We start from the raw sequence: 24,490 nt of genomic DNA on the forward strand, positions 1-24,490 counted from the left end.
ATGAGTTCTATTATTGTTTTATTACAAATATACTTAAATGATATAAACCCTAGTTTTAATCAGAGTACAAGAAATGGCAGACACAAAAAGAAAGAACAAATGAATATCTTTGGATTACTGATCACACAGATCTCTTTGTCTCATTTGAGAGCATCAATGTAAATTATAGTTGTCATTCAGTCATACAGAGACATGATACAAACTTAACCTACATTTTTTGTTTAAGAATTAATTTGGTTAATTACATCAATGGTTAATATTTGTGTTTTATACAGATACAGTACATCCTCTTGTTTTTAAAGAATATGATATCTATTGTGTTCATGATATGTAGTTCACAGGCCTAATTCAGATCATATCAGCTACAATAACTGTTTTCTCAGCCTGTTCAGTCCTGTTTAAATTTCAGTGCGGAACTGAAGAGTGGGATCCTTCATCTTTTTCTTGTAGTCTTCATCAAACTCTTCATTCTGAGCTACAGTGAAGTGGTTCTTCCAGTCACCAACCTTCCCTGCAGAGCCACAAAGAATCAGTCAGGTATTTCAGCTGTGTTTTTTCTTGTCACACACATTGTTAATTATTCATCAGGTTACCTTTTCTCATGAAGGGAGAAATTTTGAAATCCATAATCGCGAACGTAGAATAGTTGACCAAGTTGTTCTTTTTCATGTTATCAAACTGCACCCCACATGCAATTCTGTTCTTCTCCTCGGTCGAAGGAGACAAACCAAGAAAGCAGCAGAGTTTGTCTATTTCCCGTCCAGTATCCTGGAAACACAATGGTAAAACATAATCCCGCTATTATCAGCTACAGCACAAACAAACACAAGCACAGGCAACCCAAAAATAAAAAATAACCTCAATCAGATCTTCGTAGAACATGTAATGGAGGTTTGGATAAGTCTGTTTCTTCTTCCACCAGCCGTTCACGTGGTCATACCAGGATCCGCACACCACTGAAGCAATAAAACAATACATGAAAGCACTTGCAGAGTGTTGAGGAAAGATGTGCATCTCTGTTCCAATGAAAACAACATTATTATTGCTTATCATTCTGTACATACTCTTTCCCTCCATGAATTTCTGGAAGAAGTTGCTCCAGTCTCCTGGCTCTGGCTGAATCATAGTCATACGATTAAAGTGGAAATAAGACACCATGTTGTCCTTGGCGTTTCGGGCCACGTAGACCATCTACAGGAGAAGAACAGACTTCAGTAATCTAAAGGCTAACATTACATGAGACATAAGTGTTTCTTGTAGCTGGAAGTATACATCAGTTTGTTCATTTTGTCGTCATTTAGCCTTTAAATGAAATATAGAGTCCTTTATGCTGCTGAAGTTACTTCGTCATCTATCTCAGCTTCCTGTGATCATATGTTGAGAAAGGAAATAAAACACAGGCTACTGTACCCTGCATTTTTGCTCCCAAAAGGATTTTGGCACAAACTGGACTGGAAAATGAGTTTTAATGAGTCGAGGAGAGGTGGGGAGCTTGTCCGCCAGATCTTTCCCTGGATGAAGAGATGAAGATGGAGAGAGCAACACTCTGATCTTATAAGCCATTCATGTATAGTTTCTTGAATTTTACAGTGAGATAGAAACATGCTAATAATGGGAATAGAACTTCTCTAATATGATGATTAAGACAAATGCAACAACCACTTTCACTATTACACAACCTTTACAATACAACACAATCTCATGTAACCCGATGTCAAAGATTTAGTTTACTGATTTGGAAAAAATGTAGACAATCACTACCACAGTTTTAAATGAAATATGTGTGTGACGTGAGATTTTCTGTTTAACCTGACTCCAAAGGTGGGACACAGATCTCCAAGAAAGCCACTCTTTCATAGATAGGGATGGATGTCTCACGCTCTGGAGATTTCTGGCCAAAATACAGCAGGTCAAGGATGTATGAGACCCATGTGGTCCCTAAAAGAAGAAGAGGAGAAAGAAAGCCAAGTCAATTTTATTTATATAGTGCCAAATCATAACAGAAGTTATCTCGGGACACTTTTCATATGAGCAGGTCTAGACTGTATTCTTTAGAGACAGTACTCTTAGACTATCCTGACCCCTCACCTCTATACATACATCTTTTTAAGAGATTATGGACTGACCTGCTTTGGGGTATGTTGCAATAAGTATATCATCTGGCCTGGCCTGGAAGTTTTGAATGTTCTCCCAGTTGTCTGTGAAATAGTGGGTCATGGAAACTCCATGGAAATCAAACAGCTCTGCTCGTGAATCCATCTTTAAAAAAAAAAAAAATGCAATGAAACTGGAGCAATTTGATTTTGGGGAAAAAGAAAGAAGAAACAAGCACAAGGTTTATTAAAAGATTTATTGTCAAGTAGGTTTGCCTTGATGTTGTGGTGCATAACAATCAAAATATAAAAGATAATTCAAACTATAATTACCTACACAAAGTAAGAGATAGTACAAGTACCACAAGTCAATCATATAATACAAAATAAATGTACAATAAAAATAAACTGAAAAAATCTGTCAGAGTTTAAAATGAAATGAATAAAATGTGCATACAGTAACAGTCAAAAGTTTGGACACTTTGGGAAGGTGTGTCCACACTTTTGACTGACACTGTATATTTACCAAGAGTGTACGAAAGTTCATTCATAATAAATAAAGAATTGGATTAATGTAACATGCCAAACAACATTGTTCATTGTCATCTGCAGACAGTGAAGTCAAAATGTCTTAAAATAACTTCTAAAAGTCATCTTAAAAGGATAGAAACAACAAACAATTAAGAGCCAAAAAGAACAATATTGTGCTCAAAGAATAGTTAGAAAAAACACTGTTGCTGTTAAAGACAAGAGGGGTTGAATTCTTCAAATATGTAAAAGCAGTTGATAATACATCACTTTTACATGCATTTACAATTCCATTCTCATAAGCTCTGCACTACATGTTTAACAAGTAATGAACCCCACTTGACAGTAAAGCACACGTAGGTCTAAAAAAAGAGATTCATTTAGAAATCCCGTAACAGATCAGACGTACCTTGTCCGGATTTACTGACATGCTGATCACCGCAAGTTTCTCTGTCGTTTCTGTTTCTTATCCTTTTCTTGTCTCCTTTTGTAATTTTTCCCTAACCACCCAACTATTTTCCTTCCTGTTACATAATAGTCTCCCCACTGTAATTTTGGTCTCAGTGCCAGAGCTGATATGAAAAGTCCAGCCCCTCCCCGTCCCACCAGAAGTCCCGAGTCGTTCCCCTTTATTCCCCTCTTTTCTCAGAAACATACAGAACATGCATGGTATACGCAGCTGTTTGCCTAATACATCAAGATTTCGTCTGATTCAACTTTTTTCAACTCATTGTGTGCAGTGATGAAGAATCTGTTATATCTTGTTGCTGTCTGTCTGAATACAGTACCCCCCTCCTGTTTTGGCCCCTTTATTTCATTATTGACAACTGACTGTCTGAATGCAGCAGATTAACACAAAACTCAGCATCAGTAATCCCAAATAATCATCAAACACAGGTTTTCCTACTTTCATACCACATTTTTTTGTTCTTTGTAACCATAAACGAGTTATGTATGTGTGATAGGTTGGCTTTCAGCCTTACTTTTTCCCCTTTTTTCCTAGTGTCTCTGCCAAACGAACAGGGTGTTGTACTGGCTGCTGTCCCTCTCCTCTCTACTGCATGGTGGTGGTGTGAGGTGCTAACTGTGTGCATTTTCAACTCGGTCACTATTGTGTGGTCTTGTGTTTAGATGACAGCGCACAACTCTGTGTGTGTGGTGGTGTCCTGGTAGCACTCAGGTAACCCCCTACATGTCTGGCTCCTATGAATTCTGAGGTGTTTTTAGTAATTTTATCTTTTTCTCTAGCGTCCGTGGCAAGTTGGCATTAACATTTTGTTCTTTTTTTTTAGGACTTTGTGCTTTCATCATGTTGTAATAAATAAATTGCCCTAAACCTGATTTTTTTTATAACTAGTATTCAATAAATTGCCCATCGAGAGTCAAAATCCATGTTTCCTTATTATTTTGTTACACCCATGACAACCCTTATTTAGATTTCCTGGGGATCTTTTCCCCAGATGGCGTTGTCCAACCTTGAGGCCCACTAGCCTCATTACTTTGCCTTAGTTACATAAGTTGTGTATGCACATTTAAACAATGTCACAGTCACTTGGGAACTGTGTGCTTGTGTTCAACTCAAAACACACACAGTTCTTTATCCTTTAAAGTGCATTTGAGTTAAAACCACAATACACAGCAAGAAAAACATAAGAAAGCTTCTTCTTTGCAGTTAGTTTTCAATCTGCAGTTCTGTCCTGTCTGTGAACTGCACTTTCTCCATGTATAGATGAAGAATCTTGGCCCATTTTCAAAAAATTTTTCCAGTGAGCCTGGGGAGGAAGAGCACGGACCCAGAGGCCATGTGCAGCTGTAACCTCTCAAAAGTTTAATTGGTTGTCGGTCGTTGAGGATACACACACACGCACACAAAATAAACAGATAAGAAGTTAATGGGGCATCTGAAGGGAGGGATCACTTCTAAAACATGTCATGCAAGGAAATACATATACTGTAAGTTAACTACTGACTTTCAGATAAAGACTTGCTTTGTGCTGCAGAATGTCAAGTATGAATTTTTGAACTCAACTTTTATATATTTCAACGTATATCTCAAAAGCTGGGTAAATAAAAACAAAGCTATCTGCATGGATTAACCTTAGGTTAATAGCGGTAAGTGAGAGTTACCACACTGGCGGCTTGACTCTATAGGGCTGTCTGTCAGTTGTTCCACCACTTTGGTCCGGGCTGAAAAATCTCAACTTTTACTTAAAGATGCAGTGTGTAGAATTTAGTGGCATCTAGCAGAAGGGACTTGACAGAAATGGAATATAATATTCATAAGTATGTTTTAATTAGTGTATAATCACCTGAAAATTAGAATTGTTGTGTTTTCGTTGCATTAGAATGAGCCCTTTAATCTACATATGAGGACCCGACGTAGCGAGTCCTCTTCCATGGAGCCCGCCATGTTGCACCACCATGTTTCTACAGCAGAATAAAATGGACAACCCAAACACCGGCTCTAGATTGGGCCTTTCGCAGCCACCATAGGTTTTCTTACACACTTGGAAGGGGAGGGTAAATGCTAGATTGGATCTGCTGGAGGGACAAACTCTAGCGGTTAGGGTTAGGTTTCAGGTTGAGGTTAAGATTAGGGTTAGGGTAAAGGAATTAAAGGAAAATTAAGGAATTTGATTCAATTTGAGTTTGTAATTATCTGACAAAAAAAAAATCCATTCTAAGATCCACTCTTGATAATCTAGCCTTTAGATAAATTAACCAATAAATCAGCCTGTGTAATACATCGGCTGTTGTTATCTTATTGCAGATACTGTATATGTCCGGCCGATAAGTACACAAAATTGCACTACAGAAATGCAAAGATGCTTTTAAGGCGATTTAGGAACAGTGACACCATTACATAGTTCGTCCACCACCAAATTAAACCGACAAGTAGTAAGAATCTGGGCTGCATCCATCTAAAAGCCAAATTTGTTCACAGTTCTTTAAAAAACAAGTGTAGGGGAACCTTATTATAAGTTTATGTTTTATTTCAATGTAAAGATATAGAAAAATTGGCTAAAAATAATTTTCTGATTTTTTAAAAACTCTCAAATATCAGTAGGTAGGTATTTGCCTCAAAAAATCCAGCAATGATCAGGCTATGGTTCACTAACTGCGTTTTCTGTGGGGTTTGGTTGAAAGCCCCAGGAAAAGCTAGTAAGTGGACCTTGATGATTAAAAAAAGTAAAAATCACTGTCAAGTAACTATTTGATTACATGGAATACAAAACAATAACATTCATTTATAAAATAATTGGGTTTGTTAATTACTTTAGTATAGGTAATACTTTCCAGGCATTTATAAAATAAACAAGTACAACAAGAGTTGGACGCCATTTGGCTTATGAGGGGATTGAACAAGCCAAACCTAATAGAGTTCTGATTTGTAACAACTCAGCATCTGTACAGCTTAAAGCCAGGCACATCCATTAAATCGGCAGGACATACTATGTGAAATAATGGAAATACATTCACAAGTAATACATCAAGGCACTGTGGTCACATGCATTTGGATTAGGATCAATAGAGTGGCAGCAGCACTGGGATCAGGAGACAAGAGGAAGACAAATAGAGTTGGTATTGAGAGAAACAGGGGGAGGATATAGAAAAGAGGAGGACTCTCCACATTATAGGGAAGCATCCAACTGGACTTTGTGAGCATTGTCAGGTTCCAGGAACATGTAGTTGTTGACTGAACATGTAATTGTAAACTGCAGGGAATATACCTCAGAAAGAAAGGACACGATGGAGGGAATGAGGAGATCAGGGCTGACAGGAGCAAGTTTGAAGCGCTTGTGGGTGTATGTGATGTGCTTTTGTGTGTGGCTTTGTATTTTGTATTTTGTATGATGTGTTCTGTGTGTTTTTTTGCTTTGTACTGTTTATTGTTGTGCTGTTGTATATTTTGATTGTGCAGGACTGCAGATGTAAATTAGCTTTGAGCTAACTCTGGTGTAGCGCATCATTTATGTTAAAAACTGTACACGGTCCCGATAAATAACTACAATAATAATAATACAGTATGAGAGTGGACAGGGCAGGAAGAGACGTCACAGGAAGTAAAAAACGTATACAAGAAAGATGGCGTCGGTCGGCGAGGCAACGGTAAAGGATACACACGTGGGGAAAAAGAAAAAGGTAACTGTGAATAAATAAGTAAGAGGTCATTATCGCAACGGTGTCGAGCTTTTGTTGCTGTCGGATAAGACAGGCTAGCTCTGTGCCTTTGAAACTGACACATTCAAAGTAGCATTTAGCTCGTTATTTGCTAGCATCAGGCAGCTAACTGCAGCAGCCTTGATGTAAGTTAGAGGAGGTCCTCGGGGGAGTCGAGCTGACCCTGTTTCTGAGCACAAATAAATACTCTAAACTCAGTTATTTCCGTAAAGTCGCTGCTGCTAACCTGAGACAATTTTCTCCTTTCTGACAGCCTCCTGCTCGATACTGGGAGGAACCGCAGGAAGAGGAGAAAGATGAAAACAAAGTGGGAAAAGACGAAGAGACGACTGAAGCTGCTGAGGAGCAGGAGACACAGAAAGCAAAGAGAAGAAAGCAAGAACAGGAGCAAACAGATGGAAATAAAGTCATATCAGGGGTAAGAGAATAAAAGTGCTTGTTGTTTGACTGGCCCATCATCAATGCCCCTTTCAATCAGTCTGTATTAACTCACTGAAGCTGATTGAAAACAAATTAACTGAAACCTTGAACCTAATGTGATGGTTAAATACAGAAAAATAACAGCAAGATCTCATCACCTTGCAAACAAACTCTCTGTATACCAATTCCAATACTGAAGCTCTAGATATCTGCTGAGACAGAGTACCAATCTGATACCAGTGCTCTCTTTTTAATCAGAATTTAAATTTAAACTGTGTACAACTCAACGGGATCATTTTATGTAAGGTATCGTCAGGCCAGGGATAGTTGTGGCCTAAAAAAATGAGTAAAGCTGCAACTAACAGTTACGTTCATCATTTGGTCTAAAATGTCAGAAAAGAGACAACATCTTTATATGTCTTGTTTTGTCTGACCAGCAGTCCAAAAACCAAAGTTATACAGTTAAGGGCTGCAACTAATGATTATTGTCATTAGTCATTACTCTGTTGATTATTTTCTCAATTAATGGATTAGTTGTTTGGTCTATAAGATGTCAGGAAATGGTGAAAAATCACTGTTTCCCAAAGCCCAAGTTGCAACCTAAAATTTTCTGTTTTGTCCTATCAAACAGTCCACAACCCAAAGATAATCAGTTTACTATTATAAACTAAAGAAACCAGAAAATAGTGATATTGAAGAAGCTGGATCAAGAGAGTTTTGGCATTCTTATGAAATCACTCAAAACAATTATTCGGTTGTCAAAATAGTTGGCGATTAACTTTCTGTCGATTGACTTATCATTGCAGCTTTAATAGAGTTTATTTACTGTTATGTAAGATAAGATAAAACAGGGAATGTGTTAAAAAATGACTAAACATTTACTAAATTATAAAACAAATAGTTGCTGATTAGTTTTGTCGTTTGATAATCGCTTAATCTCTAAATGAAATATCAAAGGTAAGATGCCATGGGATTTATGGCTGCACTACTCCATCAACCGGAAATATTCTTGATAAAAATAATCTTGCACATCATTCTTATAAATATTTCCCCCAAATTCAGCCTGACATTTTTAGTGTCTTTGGAAACTTTAAGATCTCCGCTAGAATTTGAAATTTATGTGCGTTTAACACAGCAACAGTGAGTGTTTTCTAACAATATTTGTAAATTTCTTTTTCCAATGTAGTATAAAATGTATCTTTCTTAAAGTAGTATATTTGTGACGGAAGTGAACAATAGTCGTACCAAACTTGTGTGTTGAATCAAGAGCCATGTACTGAATGTACATGCAGTGCATCCCTTAACTGTAAAGCAGCATTTATAACCAGAAGTAGATCATATTTACTCTACACCACATTATGGAAATACCACAGATTCCCAAAAACATCTAATGTCATATTCCAGTATTATATTCTATCAATATATCCCCCAGCTCTGCATTATAATTTCAGTGTTAAAAAAATTAAAGTGAGTGTATTTTCTCCTCAGAAATCAGACCCTTTCCCTGGGCCTGCCCCTATTCCTGAAGACAGGGTGCAGAAGTTCAAGAGGAAAGAAAAAACTAAAAAGGTAAGCACCTCAATGTGTCTTATTTACAATTCCTGGTAAGTAAGTGGAGTTAGCTGTTGCCACTAGGCGTCATCTCATTTCATTATTCTTCTCGTCCTAGCCTCGGCGCCACCATTCCAAGCTGAAAGATGTGATAGCTCGCTCAGAAGAAGCCTCCGAAATGGCCCAGAAACAAGCTGCTCGGTTTGACCTTCTACTCCCAGAGGATGCAGGGTAATTTCAGCTGCTGGCTTATTTATGTCACTATACTGACAGAGATTAAATGGTGAAAAGTGTCACTTTAAGCCACCGCTGAAACACCTGGTTGTGCTACATTTCCCTTTAATCTCAGGTTTCTAGAAGGAGATGAAGACGAGGACACGTGTACCATCTCTCAGGAGGATATTGCTGATGCTGTGGATATAACATCTGGGGCAAAGGTGGGACACTGACTGGACACTAGTGTAGGCACTTCTGACATCTTAGTGCTGCATTCTTATTTCAGGGTCTCTACATATGTGTCTTTTAAAGACTTAAAAAGCAATTTTAAAAGAATTTATCTTCCTCAAAAAATTCTTGCAACAGTGGATTTTGTGTAAAGGAAGCTGCAAAAACTCAAATTAACTCAAGTTAATCATTTGTAACTGGTTAATTGATCTGTACGTTTTCTGCCACTTTTCTGGTCACATTAAATTAATTGATTATGTAATCAGGAATTATCGTTATATACTGCAGGGAAGTACTAAATAATGTGATATAATAATAAACAATTCTAGGCGAAATCGTCCTTACTGTTATTACTGATAATACTTTGTTACTTTCTGGTATGACTGGTTTTAATTTGCTTTCTATGTGGTATTAAAAGGTCTTAAATTTAACTTAGTGAACCCTGCAGAAACCCTGATATTTATTAAAGGTTTATATTTTGACCTTGTTAACCATCAAATGTTACTTTTAAATAGCAATTTACAGCAAAAACCCACGATAAAGTAGATATTTAAATGGATCAAAACCTTCCCAAGCATAAAAAAATCTCTACACAGAATCTAGTCCAGACATAACGTATGAGGATTTTCTGTTGGTTGCCTGGGGCACGGCAGGTTTTCAGCCATCATCAGACAGGCTGTGTGTCTGTGGGATTACACAGGCTGGGAACATTGTGTGGTACACACAGGACATGTTGTTTCCAGTGTATTGTATCAAATCCAATGTTTTCTATGTCTAGTTAAAAAAGCACAAAGCACACCCAAAACTAACAGAACACCGTGTTTTTTGAAGGGAACAAGACTTAGATTACTTTTTAGCTCATGATTAAGAGTTGTTACTAAGTCACTTTTTTCATTTCATGTGCTGCTTTTGCTGCTGTTTCTGAATATCTTCTCTCTTCAATGCAGTCAAACTTCATTTAAGATTTGTACAGGAAAGATACAAGTTAATGTAACTTTATTATTGTATTTTTATGCATCAGAGATGAGCATACTGTGGCAAATGTTTGATTACATTTAAGATGAATTCTAGGAGGTCCCAGGTCTTGTTTTTGCTCTGACTATTTGCTTCTTCTTTATCTGTTTTTCCTTTCTCCTACTTCCTCCTCAGTATTTTAATCTGAAACTGTCTCAGTTTGGACCATATCGAGTAGATTACAGCAGGACTGGACGGTCAGTGTCACACTCTCTGTACTCATACAAACAAACGTATCAAATGTTTATCTTGTATTGATTTATATGTTCCCAAATGATCTGTGTTAGTGGAAGACAGCATATAATAATTTAATCATTTAACTACTACAGCAAATGTTTTTAAATTGTTGGAACAGCGTTAAGAGAAAACTCAGGACATTTTTATGTAAATATGTTTGTATGTTTGAGGTGTTCGTGTGTTGTTAATGATGTGTTCTTTCCTCCAGTCACCTGCTGCTTGGTGGCAGAAGAGGCCATGTCGCTTGTATAGACTGGCAGTCCAAACAGCTGATGTGTGAGATAAATGTGATGGAGTCTGTCAATGATGTAAAGTAAGTTATCCAACCATTTTGTAATAGTTATAACATACTTAGCACACAGCGTAGTATTTTAGAATTATTCTTCTACTACCAGCAACTGTGAACATCCACTCTGTAAATATAATAAAATACTGTGTTTTAGGTGGCTCCACAGTGAGACCATGTACGCAGTGGCTCAGAAGAAGTGGCTATACATCTATGACTCCAATGGAATAGAGCTTCACTGCATCCGCAAATTCAATGACGTCCTTCGTATGCAGTTCCTCCCCTACCACTTTTTGCTAGCCACAGCGGTGGGTTCATTAAACCTCTTTTCTAGGATTTACACATGATCTGTTGCATATTTGTCACCATAACTAAAATGTATCATCTGTGAATTGCGGATTCGCCCTGAACCCTGATGTAACATATCAGCAGCTCAGTTGAGAGTGTTTCTTTAGCTTAAATCCTCCTGTTCTTGCTCTTGTGTTCAGAGTTCCACAAGTTTCCTGCAATACCTCGATGTGTCTGTGGGAAAGGAGGTGGCAGCTATCTGCACCAAGACTGGCCGTCTTGATGTGATGTGCCAGAACCCTCATAATGCCATCATCCACCTCGGCCACCCTAACGGCACAGTCACCCTCTGGTCGCCCAACCAGAAAGAAGCCCTTGTCAAGATGCTCTGTCACCAGGGCGGCGTGCGCTCTGTCACTGTGGACAAGACCGGCACGTGAGTCATCTTAAAACTGTAAACTTCTCATGGATATTTATTTATTTTGGAAGCAGGAGGTTGCTTCATAGTAGTTCCAATGATATTGTTTTCATTATTACCGTATTGGCCTGAATATAAGACAATAACCACAATCACGTGCTCACAAGATCAGAGATCCTTCTTGAATGGAAAATGTGCAGGTGTAACACCAGTTACTACAGAGAGCATTATGGATTGTAGAGTTTTAGTTTGTTAGAGTCAGTCACCCCTAAAAGTGTTTTTTTTTTTTTAAACTCAGTTTAAGCTACTGGTACCAGTTTAAGCCATTTTTCTGCCACAGAGGAAAGAAATCCATAAAAATGAGTCCAAAGCGCCTTCTAACGTCTTTACTGCAGAAACAGACCGGGGTCCGAATCATCTGTCAAGCTGCCAAGAATTCCCTCTGTCACAGATGATGAGGAGCTCAAACACACTGAAAAATGCTAATTTTTGTAGAAAATAATGTAGATTTTTTTCCAAGAGCCTGACAGGAGAGAGATACACAAATGTGAGATTTACCTTCTGCTTTAATGGAAGTATTTTACTTTTGTCTTCAAGACTTCAAGGATGAGGTGTGTCTTCTCCTTGGATTATCAGTATCTCAGGGAAACATTCCCAAAGTGTGTTGTATCTTCCAAAAGTCTTTTTCCAAAAACAGCTGTTGGTAAAGGTGGGGGGGGTCGTCTTATATTCAGGTCAATACGGTATTTTACTTTATTCTTTGATTAAAAGTCTTTGTAATCATTAACACCCTCTGGAGACAACATTCAAAGATTCAGTTGTATACTTGGCTGTGCATTGTACCTGGATTATTTTAATGACTTTGCATCGTTTTTAAAAATTACCACAATGACAAAATATAGTGTAATCTATTGATACAGTGTATTACATGTTCTTATGAATACAACTCTCCATTGTAGCAGTCATAGTGCTAGCGCCCTCCACGCAGAACAGTGGGTGGTAAAAAATGAACAAGTTCTTCTTTGGCTGAATAATTCCATAAATGATAAAGAGATTTATAGGCTGAATAACTACTACAGTATATTTTCTGTTGTGAGCAGTGAACTGCAGTTTCCACAGTGTCCACCAGAGAGCACTCTGTTGTAATGGTCTCCTTTTTTGGCAGATACATGGTGACATCAGGCATGGATAAAAAGCTGAAAGTATATGACATCAGAGCCTTCAAGCCCCTCAAGTCCTACTTCCTCCCAGCTGGAGCTTCTTGTTTGTCACTGAGCCAAAAGGGGCTGCTGTCTGCAGCCACGGGAGATATTGTTCAGGTCATTATCCCTGTCACACTGCACGTTTTAATGATTTGTCATTGAAATACGATCGGTGCACAGGAAGTGATGCATTTTTCATTTGGAGCTGCAGTTTGTCATGAAAGAACACTGCTGTATATTTACCATGAGCAGCAAAAAACACTGTTGTTTAATGGAGAAAGTGTTAACTGCAGATTTAGGAAATGGATTTGCAAAGATTATTCGATTAATTGTTAGATTGAGGTTAAAGAATATTAATCAACTATTTTGATAATCGATTAATTGTTTAGGTCATTCAAGCAAAAATGCCAAAGGTTTGATGTTTCCAGGTTTTTAAAGTGACAATTTGCTGCCTTTCTTGGTCTTAGATTTTATATATCTCCATAATGAAAGTAATTGTTAGTTGCAGCAGTCATTATTTATTATTGCAAACCTGAAACTGTGTATGTTGTGAATTGTTTGCTTGCAAAGTTTATATTTTAGCATGTTCATCTGACCTGCTGTGCAACTGAACACTCTCTATTTTCCATATAATAAGCACCAAATTAATTCATTGTCCTTTTTCAGTAACTTTCTATGAATTTATGGTTACATATTACTTCCCTTTTAATGAAGTGACAAACTACCTTCTCTCCAACGATAATTTTAAAAAAAATGAAGTATAAAGTTATTGCCTGAAATGACCCATGACACCACAGAAATGAATTTTGATCATAATTATTGTGTTCAGAGTTTTGTCTTTTTTTTAATCTTGTGACACATAAGACATTTTTATCTTTGCATATTGGTAACCTTATACCCACAAATCAATTCATCTGTGTCTGTAAAAACGGTCTCCCTGCAGGTGTACAGGGACGTGTGGAGCTCTCCAGTGACTAAACCCTACATGGCTCATAGAGTTCGGGGATCAGTGTGGGGTCTGCACTTCTGTCCCTTTGAGGATGTCCTCGGGGTTGGGCACGGAGACGGTTTCACTAGCATGCTTGTACCAGGTCTGATTCGATTTCACATTACATATTTAAAAGTAGACTGAATAACAAGGAAGCAATAAGTAGGTCATTGTTTGGTGAACTAAAACTGGTGTTTCAGCTTGGTGTGGTGGTATGTAAATTGGCAATTAAAAAAAAACAAACTACAAGAGCTGCTGTCACTTAACCATATATCAAAATATTTTGATTTACTTTGAAAACAATCCATACATTATATTTTTCTGTGCTTTAACTTCATGAACTGTTCTCTTCCCTTCCCTCTGTCACTCTAATTTACATTCAGGTGCTGGTGAGCCTAACTTCGATGGTCTGGATGCAAATCCATACCGCAGTGCAAAACAGAGGCAGGAATGGGAGGTTAAAGCCCTGCTGGACAAGATCCAGCCAGATCTCATTAGCCTGGATCCGACTGAGCTGGGGCAGGTTGACCATGCCACCTTTCAGCAAAGGCACCAAGACAGGGTCCAAGCTCTGGTCAGTGTCTGGAAGCATCTTAATGGCACAATATCACATTTTATTTTAAGACACACATCTGTACATTTTGAAATATTGATGCATGGTCAGAACATGTTGTTTTTACAGCCTCCTGAAATCATGTTTTGTCTTGTCAGGGCTATGACCCGCTGGCCAAAGAAAAATTTGTTCCCAAGTTTAAGAAAAAAGGTCGGAGTTCTACTGGCAATGTTGAAAGGCGCAAGAAGCAAGTGGCACATGAAGACCAGAGGGTAAGTAATTCAGAACATAACCAATGCAAAAGCACTATCTTTCTGCTACATCTGCAGTGTTAGGCTCATCTAACTTGTCATGTGACTTGTTTACCCCCCCCCCCCCCCCTGTAGGATGTAATACGAAAAACCGTGCAGGACAAAGTGAAGATGGAAAAAGAAAGAAGCGAGAGGGAGAAGAAGGCGGCGGCGTTATCTAGCCAGAGATCAGCTCTGGACAGATTCAAAAAGTAGAAAAAGAGGACCCATTGTGCAGCCAAAAACCCCGTGGCATTCTGTGGGAGTGACCTTTGAACTTCATATAAAGGACACATTACTGCTCTGTGCGAGCAAAACAAGTCCTGCAGAAATTCTGGATGTAGTCAGCTCATTTGTTCATCTGTAATCAATGTTGAGTGCAGTGGTAGGGCAATTCTATTTAATGCCTGTAGCCTGAAGCACTTCCTGTCTACATGGGTGGATGAACTTATGTGAGGTCCCATCTTTGGCATGGATGTCACCGAGAATTTGTGTTAAATTGTATTTTTTTTTCGACCTTGTCAAATGGAGTGCTTTGGTGGCATCTGTCAAATGTTTTATATAAATATGTTCTAAAAAATAAACAAAATAATACCAAACCTCTGAATTCAGTGTTATTATAGATCACAGCTGAATGTAAAACATACTTAAACATGCTTACACATTGTCAGCACTAGAAGTCATTAACAGAATAAGTCACAGATTAATAGCTGATATTAGCACAGCCTGTATCCCTCCTAAAGTCATCAGCCGGCATATTTGGGTGACGTCTGTTCAACAGTTACAAGTAGCAATGACAAACAATGAGGTCCTGTAAAATAATTTTGTAATGATTCATTTATGATTCAAAAAGGACAAGAATTCAGAAAAGTGTATATACTCATGAGGTTCTCAAAATAAAAAAGTAAGAGGACGGCGAAGTCGACAACAGGAAGTGTTTGAGTGACAAACACTTTCCTATTGTCTGCGGGTTTAATGCACACTGTCACGTTCACACTGAGGTATTTAACATCCTTGCTTGAGTTCAATAAATACAGTTAGACTAGATAACAGGATAGATTAGCTATGAAGTTCCTCATACCTACTATGAACTGGGGAGGCTGGTTTCCAGTACAATACACCTTACTAAACTGCAAAATATATTGAAGCTGAAGCTAGAGATACCAATTCCTCCGAGGGACAAAGGCTCTAATTGCTGATATTTTTAATACTGTTTGTGGATGTTTCAATCAGTAAGACAACTACTTTGTGTGACTAAATTGTCCGTATGACATTTGTTCTCGGGTCTCTCTCGCAGAGGTGATTTCAACCACACTTCCTGAATAACAGTTACCAACTGGCACTGGCAGTTCACAAGAATTTGAGGAAATAACTCATAAAGGCGGGGTGGACAATGATTCACACAGACTCTTTGAAGCCCTAAACATAAACAGTTCATGTTGCGCATTAATTTGGCAAGACTTACAGAGTGTACTTGCTACAGGCTTAAAGGACAGGTCCACAATTTTTCAAGTCTCTCTTAAAACAATAGTCAGGTTCCCAAATGAACATTGAAATAGGTTTTTCTTGTCATAAAAACATTCCTTCCATTCATACTGAATATTAGGAGATCCCTTCATAATAAAAATGTATTTAAAGGTTTATCTGAAGCTAATATGAAGCTTCAGTCGTCCAAATTGGTCAAATCAAGTAGATATCTTTCAATGTTACAGTCTTTTTAGTGCCTCTTTTTGTTACTAGTTGTTTTAAGACAGACTTGAAAAATTGTGAACCTACCCTTTAAGGCTCTAGGGATAAAAGAAAGAATGTGGAAAGCAAAAGATGATTTGCAGGCAGCAACACGTCAGGTACATCCTCATTGTCAAACAAGTTCTAGAAAAAACAAATTGACAGGTTAAGTTGACATCAAATGTCAAAGCACTGAGTTCCTGATTCGTTTGCCAGCATGTTTTCTCATCATGGTGTAACATGACACTCATATTGTGCCACTCCTTTCCTTTATTTGTCATAGAGGCAGGGGGGAAATTCTTTTTTTTTTTTTTAAATGAGAAACACATTTGACATTTAGGTGTGTGTGTTTCCTTTCTGAAAAAAACATCAAGAAAACCTAAAATAAGATTCAGATTGGTTTATTGGTGACTGAGTATTCAATTCACATTTTCACATATATTTCCTGAGTGTAAAGACACTGATTTTCTCTTTATTTAAATTGCGGGAGGAGCAACACAGCCTGGGGCTTCACCCCTGACACATAATATAGTGTGTTTTGAAATACAGTCATTCCAGCTTGCCAAAGGCGGGGACCAAATAAAGTCCAGCCACATCTGTGCAAAGCTGCCATTCACACTCTACTTAATGTTTAATCTCACTACAGAGAAAAGTTATAAATACTACTATTTAGTGGGATTATAGTGGTGTATCACGTCAATTTCATATATTTTCGGTGTCTGGTGATACGAAGCAGCGGAATAATTGAGCCTTTAAGAGCCTATGGTACCTAATATCCTCTGCTGTCCATCACAGAACTTGTCAAATTCATACAAGCATCACTGTCCCCAATTTCAACTATCTAATTCATGGCATGTTGTATATATCATCATATAAATATTACTGAAAAACATATTACTTCATCTCCTGTCATACATCCTGTGCTGAAGTGATTATTCTACAGTTGTGAACATAAGTTATAAATATTAGCATTACTCCCTTCCTGCGGGATATATGAAGCCTGTGGGTTTGATATCTATTGTAGCATGTTTTGGAGACATCATGCATTTCAGCATCTTATTAGACTAACATCTACAATCCAAGTAGCTGGTGATCGACTACACAGGTATTAAATATGTGAAGGTAGCAGCCTACAGATGTCAGACTGTGTGTTTAAGTAGAAATGTCCAATGTGCATTCATCACATAAGCTGCAGTATTTCCTCACTGTATACTATCAGCATGCCAATATTGTGTGTTTGCTCTACATATACATCAACAGTCAGTGTAATAATGAAAGATGCTGAAACTGTCTAAAGACAGGATAAAGACTGCTGTGGCAATTTTTCATACCTTCAGTTGATAGTCCCCTTTTCTGCAAAAAACAGCCTGTTAAATACATTACAGTGTTTAAAAAAATAAAGCTCATAAAAATAAAGTCACATTTTCTTCCCAGCATGAAGAGCACTTGTGCTGTTCACAGTATTGAAGCAAGGCACAGCCCTGATGAGTCCAGCTTTCCTTCTCACCAACCCTCACAACCCCTGCTCTAGCCCCAGCACCGACCCCAGCATCGCTCTGACTTTGCACATCCCCAGAGAAGTGCGAAGACTCAGCCAGGAACAAGGGGGTGATGAATGGACGTCAGCCCAGTAGTGCAGCATCTCCCTGGGTGGTATGTGGTGGATGGACACCATGGCCTGAAAGCAGCAGCGCCCGTATGGCACACCTGGGCCGCCGGAGAAGAGTGGGCAGTGCGAGGGCAGCACCCCAGCTGCCCGGGCACACAGACCCACAAACACATCCTCAGGGGGTAGAGGTGTGGATAAAGGTGATGCATTGGCTGCCAGGGAAATTTTGAGCAATGCGGAACGGGACAGAACATAGGCTGTACCACTGCAGTAGTCTGGAAAGACAGAAGGAGGGTAGGCCCCTGAGGGGAGGTAGTGCTTGCTATCCGGGTCACGGTCCGGAGCTACATGGAGATGCACCCTCCCGAGGTACAAGTCTCCTTGTTCATAGGGGTTGCGGCTTTTGTTTAGGAAGTGCAGGAGGGCACTGGGATTGAACAGGACATCATCATCCACTTTGGCCATGAAGTGAGCCTGAGGGCAGAACCGGCGGGCCCAGCCCAGCATGGATAGGGTCTTCAGGGTGAGGTTGGAGTAGGTGTCCAAAAAACGCCCCTGAATCAGGTCTCCTCGCTCTCGGGCTTCCTCTATCAGCAGCTTGGCCAGTCCAGGGTCAGACGCCACACCCACCATGAAAAGGGTCATGACCCGCAGGCCCCTCACCTCCACCTCCCCACCCCAGGTGTCCCTGATGGCTTGGCGTGCCCTCTGATTGACAGGAGCCGAGGTAACCATGGTGATGAGGTAAGGCTTCGCACGTTGGCACACGAGCGGGCTGGGCATGAGCAGGAACTCCTCGGGTCTGGTGGGAGGGACGCTCTGCGGGGGGATGATGCCGGCGTGCGGCTCCACCACCGTGTTCATGCTCATAGAGGTGACCCATGACTCGATGAAGTCCACAAACAGCAGAGCCAACAGGGCTGCGCTCGCTATCGCCGCGCAAAGAAAAGGCAAAATACCGAGCCTGCTCCCTCGCTTTCCAAATCGGGTCTTACATACCCACAGTCCCCGTCCGACCATGACCAACCTCCACCGCCACCGCGAAGCTCTGAAGACCGCTGTAGGCTGCTGCAACTCGCCCGTTTCTCGCCGGCTCTCCTTCCCTTGTCGTCTATAAGCACTCTTCTAACATTGTGTTTTTACGCGTTTCCTCCTCTCTCTGTCTTCTGTGCTCAGAGGTTTGAGTGCCCGCAGCGTCAGGAGGAGAGAGTCTGTGCTGATGCGGAGAAGGGGCTGGTACTCTTGTGTTGATGCTGCAGCCCAGTCAGTTTTTCAGAAGTGGGATATGCAGCTGCGCAAATGTAGCGGTCGAATCGGTAGGCTATTTTTTCCGTTACTGCAACGTGGAGTTACTCTGAGGTCGATTGCGACACAGGGAGGGTGTGCCAATTCAATTACTCCACACTTAATGCCTTCTGATGTCCTGATTAGCTCTGCATCTGATGAGTAGTTTTTTTCTTTCCGATCAGGCAGTGAAACCAGCCCTCTAAGACATAAAATCTGCTGTCTAGCATATCTTTTTATAATGGAAATGATATGCATACAGCCTTTTATCATTGCATGCAACGTTGCCAGATCTCGCGAGAGAAACAATCACCCAGGTCTATGAGTGAAAATGAAAGTTCATAAAACAAAAATATCAAAACAAAAATATCTTGTTGACCTTTTAAACAACCATTAAAAAAATAACGCTCTGTGCTTTGACTGGCTCAATTAATGTATGGAGAGAAAAAAACATGTCTTTGTCTTCCTTGTTTTATCATTAGCTCTGTTCCTCTGTAAGACAGACAGACACACACACACACGTTGTCTTAGGGCACTTTTGGGGACATTACATAGATTTACATTCATTCCCTGGAGACTTACCCTAACCATAACCACTGACCCAAAACGTTTTACCAATTGGGGACACAACTTTTGTCCCCAGTTGGGCAAGCCGTCCCCAATTAACTGGTTTGAAGTCAGAAATTTGTCCCTAAAAGTAGCCTATGACAGACCCACCCACCCCCCCACACACACATACTGTACATACATGAGTAACTTTTAGCCTAGTTCTGTTACTGTTTAATCCAAAAAAAAACTTCTCTTCTTAGCATGGCACTGAAAAAGGTACAGTAACAGCACTTACTTTTTTACGTTTTTGAGAGAAACAGGAAGGATGGGATATAGAGAGAGGGGATGACATGCAGCAAAGTGTCTGGATCGGAACTGAACCTGAGCTGCTGAGGAAAAGACTCAGCCTAACTCACTCACACTAACCGGTGGATTTTAATGTTGTCCACTCCGCAGTGGACAGGAAATCACTTGAACTCATTAGCAGAAGTTGGTCTTCTTGTCCTTCTTTTCCCTTTGAGGTAGCACACGGATTTAAAAAATATATATTAAAATATACAAAGTTTATCCATTAGAAATATATTCCAAAAGCCAATTGACTCTCTTAAAGGCTTTATACATTATTTTAAATTGAGAAGTTTGCAATTAGTACAGATTTTAAAAATGGACCTCAATAAAACAGTGCATCTTATGTTAGGGCCCTTAAGTATGGCAACATTTTTTTTCATGGGAAATTTCCCAATTATCAATCAAAACAAAGAGAAAGAAAATGATCCTCAGGCAACTGAAGAAATTCAACCTGCCAATGACAATGACGGTCCAGTTTTACACATTTCCTGTCCAGCCCATCACATCTTCCAGGCACTCCCCTTTGGAAGGAGGTTCCGGACTGTAAAGACTCAAACCAAGTCAATTCACATCAAGTCAATTTTATTTATATAGCACCAAATCAGAACAGAAGTTATCTCAGGGCACTTTTCATATAGAGCAGGTCTAGACTGTACTCTTAAATTTACAGAGACCCAATATTCCCCCATGAGCAAGCACTTGGTGACAGTGGCAAGGAAAAACTCCTCCTTTGAGTAGAATCGGGCTCTAGGTGGTCGGCCATCTGCCTTGACTGGTTGGGTTGAGAGAGAAAGAGGGAGAGAGGAGAGAGAGACACAGAGACGTATAGCAACATCAATAACAACAATAATAATAATAATGATAGTAGAAATATGACTGATAATAATAGCAGCAGCAGAGGGCATCAAGCTGGATAGCACTCAGTCTGCAGCTGAAGGTCACCTGCGAGACAAAAAAGCACAAAACTATGGGGAAGTTAGTATCCAAGTTAGTAACATGCATTAATGGTACATGAATACATACAGTGCATCATGGAAGTCCCCCGGCACCCTATAGCAGTATAACAAGGTACTGATCCAAGGCAAGCCTGGGCCAAAGTACATAGTCTGGTCAAATATAACCAAGATAAGATTAGATTTTACAGCTGAAGAAAGGGAACCAATTTAATGAGCAACCTTGGAACCTATGCCATTTGAAGCAATGATAAGGACCTCAGTCATATCTGCATTTAGTTGTAAAAAGTTGTTAGCCATCCAGTCCTTTATGGCAGTAAGGTAATTGTGCAAAACAGACAGTTTATCAGTCTCATCAGGTTTAAAGGAGACATACAGCTGAATGTCATCAGCGAAACAGTGATAAGAGACGCCTTTAAATTTGCTAATAATATGACTTAAGGGAAGCAAATACAGAGCAAATAATATAGGACCCAAGATAGAACCCTGGGACACACCACAGGAAAGAACGGCAGTGTCAACACAGAAAAACTCCTATCTCAGAAATAGGAGGAGAACCAGTCCAGGACGCTCCCAGAGTCATCCACTGACGGCCGGATAAGGAGATGGGAGGGGATAAGCAGAAAAGGGAGTAGAGGAGGGGATGATGCTAGCCCTGACATCTGTAATCTTATCAACAAAGAAAGAGAGAAAGTTTCTGCCATCCTTATTTGAAAAGACAGGCACAGCAGGAGGTGCAGGAGTGACAATGTTGTTGATGGTATCAAACAGGACTTTAGGGTTCTGTTTACTGGAGGAGATTAGGTTGGCAAAGTAGGAAGCCCTCACATCTTTAACCATGTTGTTATATTCAGTTAAAAGTTCTTTGTAAAGGAGACAGTGCCCATGGAGCATAGTCGATTTCCACAGTCGCTCTACCCTCCGACATTTACACTGGACACAACAAATGTTGTCATTTAACCAGGGTGATGAACTGACGGAGGGGACAAGTCTCATTTTACCATGGATGTATTAAGAGAACTAGATACAGTGTCAGAGGTGTGCCCCTGTTCATTCCTATGAAAGTTGCTCAGAGGCGCATGAAGCCAAAAAACCCACTTCCTGAAAACATACTGCGCACTCTCTATGCATCCATGGAGCATGCTCACTAGAGACTTCTGTCAGCCTGTGCTTCCGGTATAGCCCTCCAGCTAACTTGAATCGGGATAAAACAATTAAATTGTGTGGCTCTTATCGGACCAAATGGATCAAATTCTGATAGTGAAACAAGTCATTTCGTGGGGGTTGTGACTAGGGATGTGCAGAGGTCCCAGTATTTGTCTTTGAATCTGTATTTGTTGAGGCAGCAAAATGATTTGTATTTGTATTTGTATTCAAATAAAAATGGAAAGAGACTTAAAAATCCTGTTTTTGTTTTTATTACACTTTTAATTTTAGAAAATTAAAGTGTTACAATAAGTGTTCATGAATAAACTACCTTACGAAGGAGGTCCCCACACCAGGTCAAACTGGAGTCTCCCAGATCATAGACAACTGCACTAACTACTGAGCTAAAACTTTACTCATCACCACATTACAAAGAGACCTCTACCCATTTATACACCCAAAACACAGAGACAGCACACTGTGTATCATGTAGGGAAGAACTTCAAAGGCAATTATTACTTTGCCCTTTCCATTTATTGCCTATTTTTTACAACCAAACTTTGTGGAAAGGAGAAGGGGAACAACAGGTTCTGGAGAGTCCCTTGGGAGCACTTCGCGTGTGTCAGTAGCTCAGCTTTATCTCTGGGGAACACCCCCAACTGAGAATGAATAAATTGTTCAGTTTGAAGAACTTATTCACAATGGGGTGAGCATATAACAGCGCCATCCTGAGGGGCACAGACGCACTGCTAGCAACAGCAGAGGCCTGAGCCAAGGAGCACAAGTAACAAGGCTCTGATCCACCGCACACAGTGGAACATCTCACCAGGGGGAAGGCCCTATGTGTAACAATAGTCTGAATAGGGAAATGGATCAGTGAAAGTGTTAATGCCAGGGGAGGACGCTGGAAATAGTAGCCTGAGATGAACCCAGAGAAAAAGAAGTATGTTCTGGGGGAGGTGTGTGAGGTGTAAACAGTCAGTCGTGGAGAGGACTGCACCGTATGCTGTATGTGAACTATCATTCAATTGACAGAGGACAGGAGTGTGTATAGCAGCTCCAGGAATTTATCCAGTATGTCAGGGACTGTGGCACCAAGGAAGCAGTGTGTGACTGCACTGAAGTTATTGTGCTTGGCCCTAAACACCTTAGAAACACATTATCTAATGATATAGCTACTCTGGATGGCATTACCCTGGTCTCCAGCGCCACCGTAAGGAATCTGGGAGTTATTTTTGATCAGGATCAGCTGGTTCAGAATGCAGCTGCATGTCACATTTCAGATCACATTTCTCCCATTTTAGCTTCGCTACATTGGCTTCCTGTAAAATCTAGAATAGAATTTAAAATCCTTGTCCTAACTTACAAAGCCCTTAATGGTCAGGCACCATCATATCTTGAAGAGCTCATAGTACCGTATTATCCCACTAGAACACTGCGCTCCCAGAATGCAGGCTTACTGGTGGTTCCTACAGTCTTTAAAAGTAGAACAGGAGGCAGAGCCTTCAGCTATCAGGCTCCTCTCTTGTGGAACCATCTTCCAGATTCGGTCCGGGGTGCAGACACCCTCTCTATGTTTATGAGTAGGATTAAAACTTTCCTTTTTGATGTTTCTCCTTTTTCTTTTCTCCTGGTTCCAACTACGCAGTGTCTTTGTCCATGTTTACGTCTACATCTATGTCATTGTGTGGAGTGCAAGGGAAATATGTCTATGATCATCATAGCTGAGCATGCTGGGTCTGTGCCGCCCAGTGGATCCAAAGGAGACCAAGGCCTTGCCTGGAACTGCGCCAGAGAGGAAACGTTGAAAGTGGTGTGACAGGACGTGGAAGTAGGGCAAGCAAACCAGCAGTTCCAACAATCATGTTGCCTAATGTTCTCTGGACGACAAAATGGATTATATGACTCCAACATCAGTGCTGGCCACTCTTTGACATGCAAGAGCTGTTTACATCGAACTGTCCTAAACGTAATCCTATAGAAATGCTATGAAAGGATCTGAAGCAGCAGCTCATACAAAGAAGCCCACCATCATTCCTGAGTTCAGACTGTCCTGTAATCAGGATTGGGCTAAACTTCCTCCAAGCCAATGTGCAGGGCTGATAAACAGTTACCGGAAATGTTTGGTTGAAGTTATTGCTGCAAAAGGGGGTCACACCTGTTACTGAAAGGAAGGGTTCACATACTTTTGCCTCACACAAATATGTAAGATTGGGTAATTTTCCTCAATATATAATTGATTAAGTTAAATGTTTTTGTCTTATTTGTTTAATTGGGTTCCTTTTATCTAGTTTGAGAACTTGTGTAAAAATCGGCTCATGTTTTAGGTCATATTTATGTAGAAATAGACAAAATTCTAAAGGGTTCACAAACTTTTAA

The 24,490-nt window shown here is 39.9% G+C and overlaps 3 protein-coding genes across 3 annotated transcripts; 1 reads left to right on the plus strand and 2 right to left on the minus strand.

Annotated features, from left to right (window-relative positions):
- On the minus strand, window positions 1–3,190 carry LOC121896449 (cytosolic sulfotransferase 3-like). The gene is made up of 8 exons (XM_042410359.1): window positions 3,031–3,190; window positions 2,127–2,259; window positions 1,810–1,938; window positions 1,411–1,511; window positions 1,065–1,191; window positions 859–956; window positions 594–768; window positions 1–511 (listed from the first exon to the last, which is right to left on the minus strand). Exons 1-8 carry the CDS (start codon window positions 3,049–3,051, stop codon window positions 399–401), a joined length of 897 nt encoding a protein of 298 aa, XP_042266293.1. The 5' UTR covers window positions 3,052–3,190; the 3' UTR covers window positions 1–398.
- A 3,463-nt stretch (window positions 3,191–6,653) lies between these two features.
- Window positions 6,654–15,093, plus strand: wdr46 (WD repeat domain 46). Its single transcript, XM_042410361.1, has 14 exons — window positions 6,654–6,764; window positions 7,057–7,221; window positions 8,712–8,792; window positions 8,893–9,005; window positions 9,124–9,211; window positions 10,368–10,429; window positions 10,678–10,782; window positions 10,913–11,063; window positions 11,244–11,479; window positions 12,627–12,780; window positions 13,607–13,754; window positions 14,035–14,225; window positions 14,363–14,476; window positions 14,591–15,093. Exons 1-14 carry the CDS (start codon window positions 6,708–6,710, stop codon window positions 14,708–14,710), a joined length of 1,785 nt encoding a protein of 594 aa, XP_042266295.1. The 5' UTR covers window positions 6,654–6,707; the 3' UTR covers window positions 14,711–15,093.
- A 1,514-nt stretch (window positions 15,094–16,607) lies between these two features.
- On the minus strand, window positions 16,608–19,429 carry b3galt4 (UDP-Gal:betaGlcNAc beta 1,3-galactosyltransferase, polypeptide 4). The gene has a single exon (XM_042409242.1). It carries the CDS (start codon window positions 18,849–18,851, stop codon window positions 17,736–17,738), a length of 1,116 nt encoding a protein of 371 aa, XP_042265176.1. The 5' UTR covers window positions 18,852–19,429; the 3' UTR covers window positions 16,608–17,735.
- Window positions 19,430–24,490: the final 5,061 nt, after the last annotated feature.

The sequence above is a fragment of the Thunnus maccoyii genome, chromosome 4, assembly GCF_910596095.1.
Source record: "Thunnus maccoyii chromosome 4, fThuMac1.1, whole genome shotgun sequence".
In the NCBI taxonomy this organism is placed as follows: Eukaryota; Metazoa; Chordata; class Actinopteri; order Scombriformes; family Scombridae; genus Thunnus; species Thunnus maccoyii.

Excerpts from the sequence above, each read along its gene's own strand:
- LOC121896449 (XM_042410359.1), bottom strand. The coding sequence starts at position 3,051 with ATGTCAGTAAATCCGGACAAG. Across the intron at positions 1,939-2,126 it reads TGCAACATACCCCAAAGCAG|GGACCACATGGGTCTCATAC; the intron begins GTCAGTCCATAA and ends TTCTTCTTTTAG. Across the intron at positions 512-593 it reads TTCTCCCTTCATGAGAAAAG|GGAAGGTTGGTGACTGGAAG; the intron begins GTAACCTGATGA and ends GTGGCTCTGCAG.
- wdr46 (XM_042410361.1), top strand. The coding sequence starts at position 6,708 with ATGGCGTCGGTCGGCGAGGCAACGGTAAAGGATACACACGTGGGGAAA. Across the intron at positions 11,480-12,626 it reads ACTGTGGACAAGACCGGCAC|ATACATGGTGACATCAGGCA; the intron begins GTGAGTCATCTT and ends CTTTTTTGGCAG. Across the intron at positions 14,226-14,362 it reads AAGACAGGGTCCAAGCTCTG|GGCTATGACCCGCTGGCCAA; the intron begins GTCAGTGTCTGG and ends TTGTCTTGTCAG.
- b3galt4 (XM_042409242.1), bottom strand. The coding sequence starts at position 18,851 with ATGGTCGGACGGGGACTGTGGGTATGTAAGACCCGATTTGGAAAGCGA.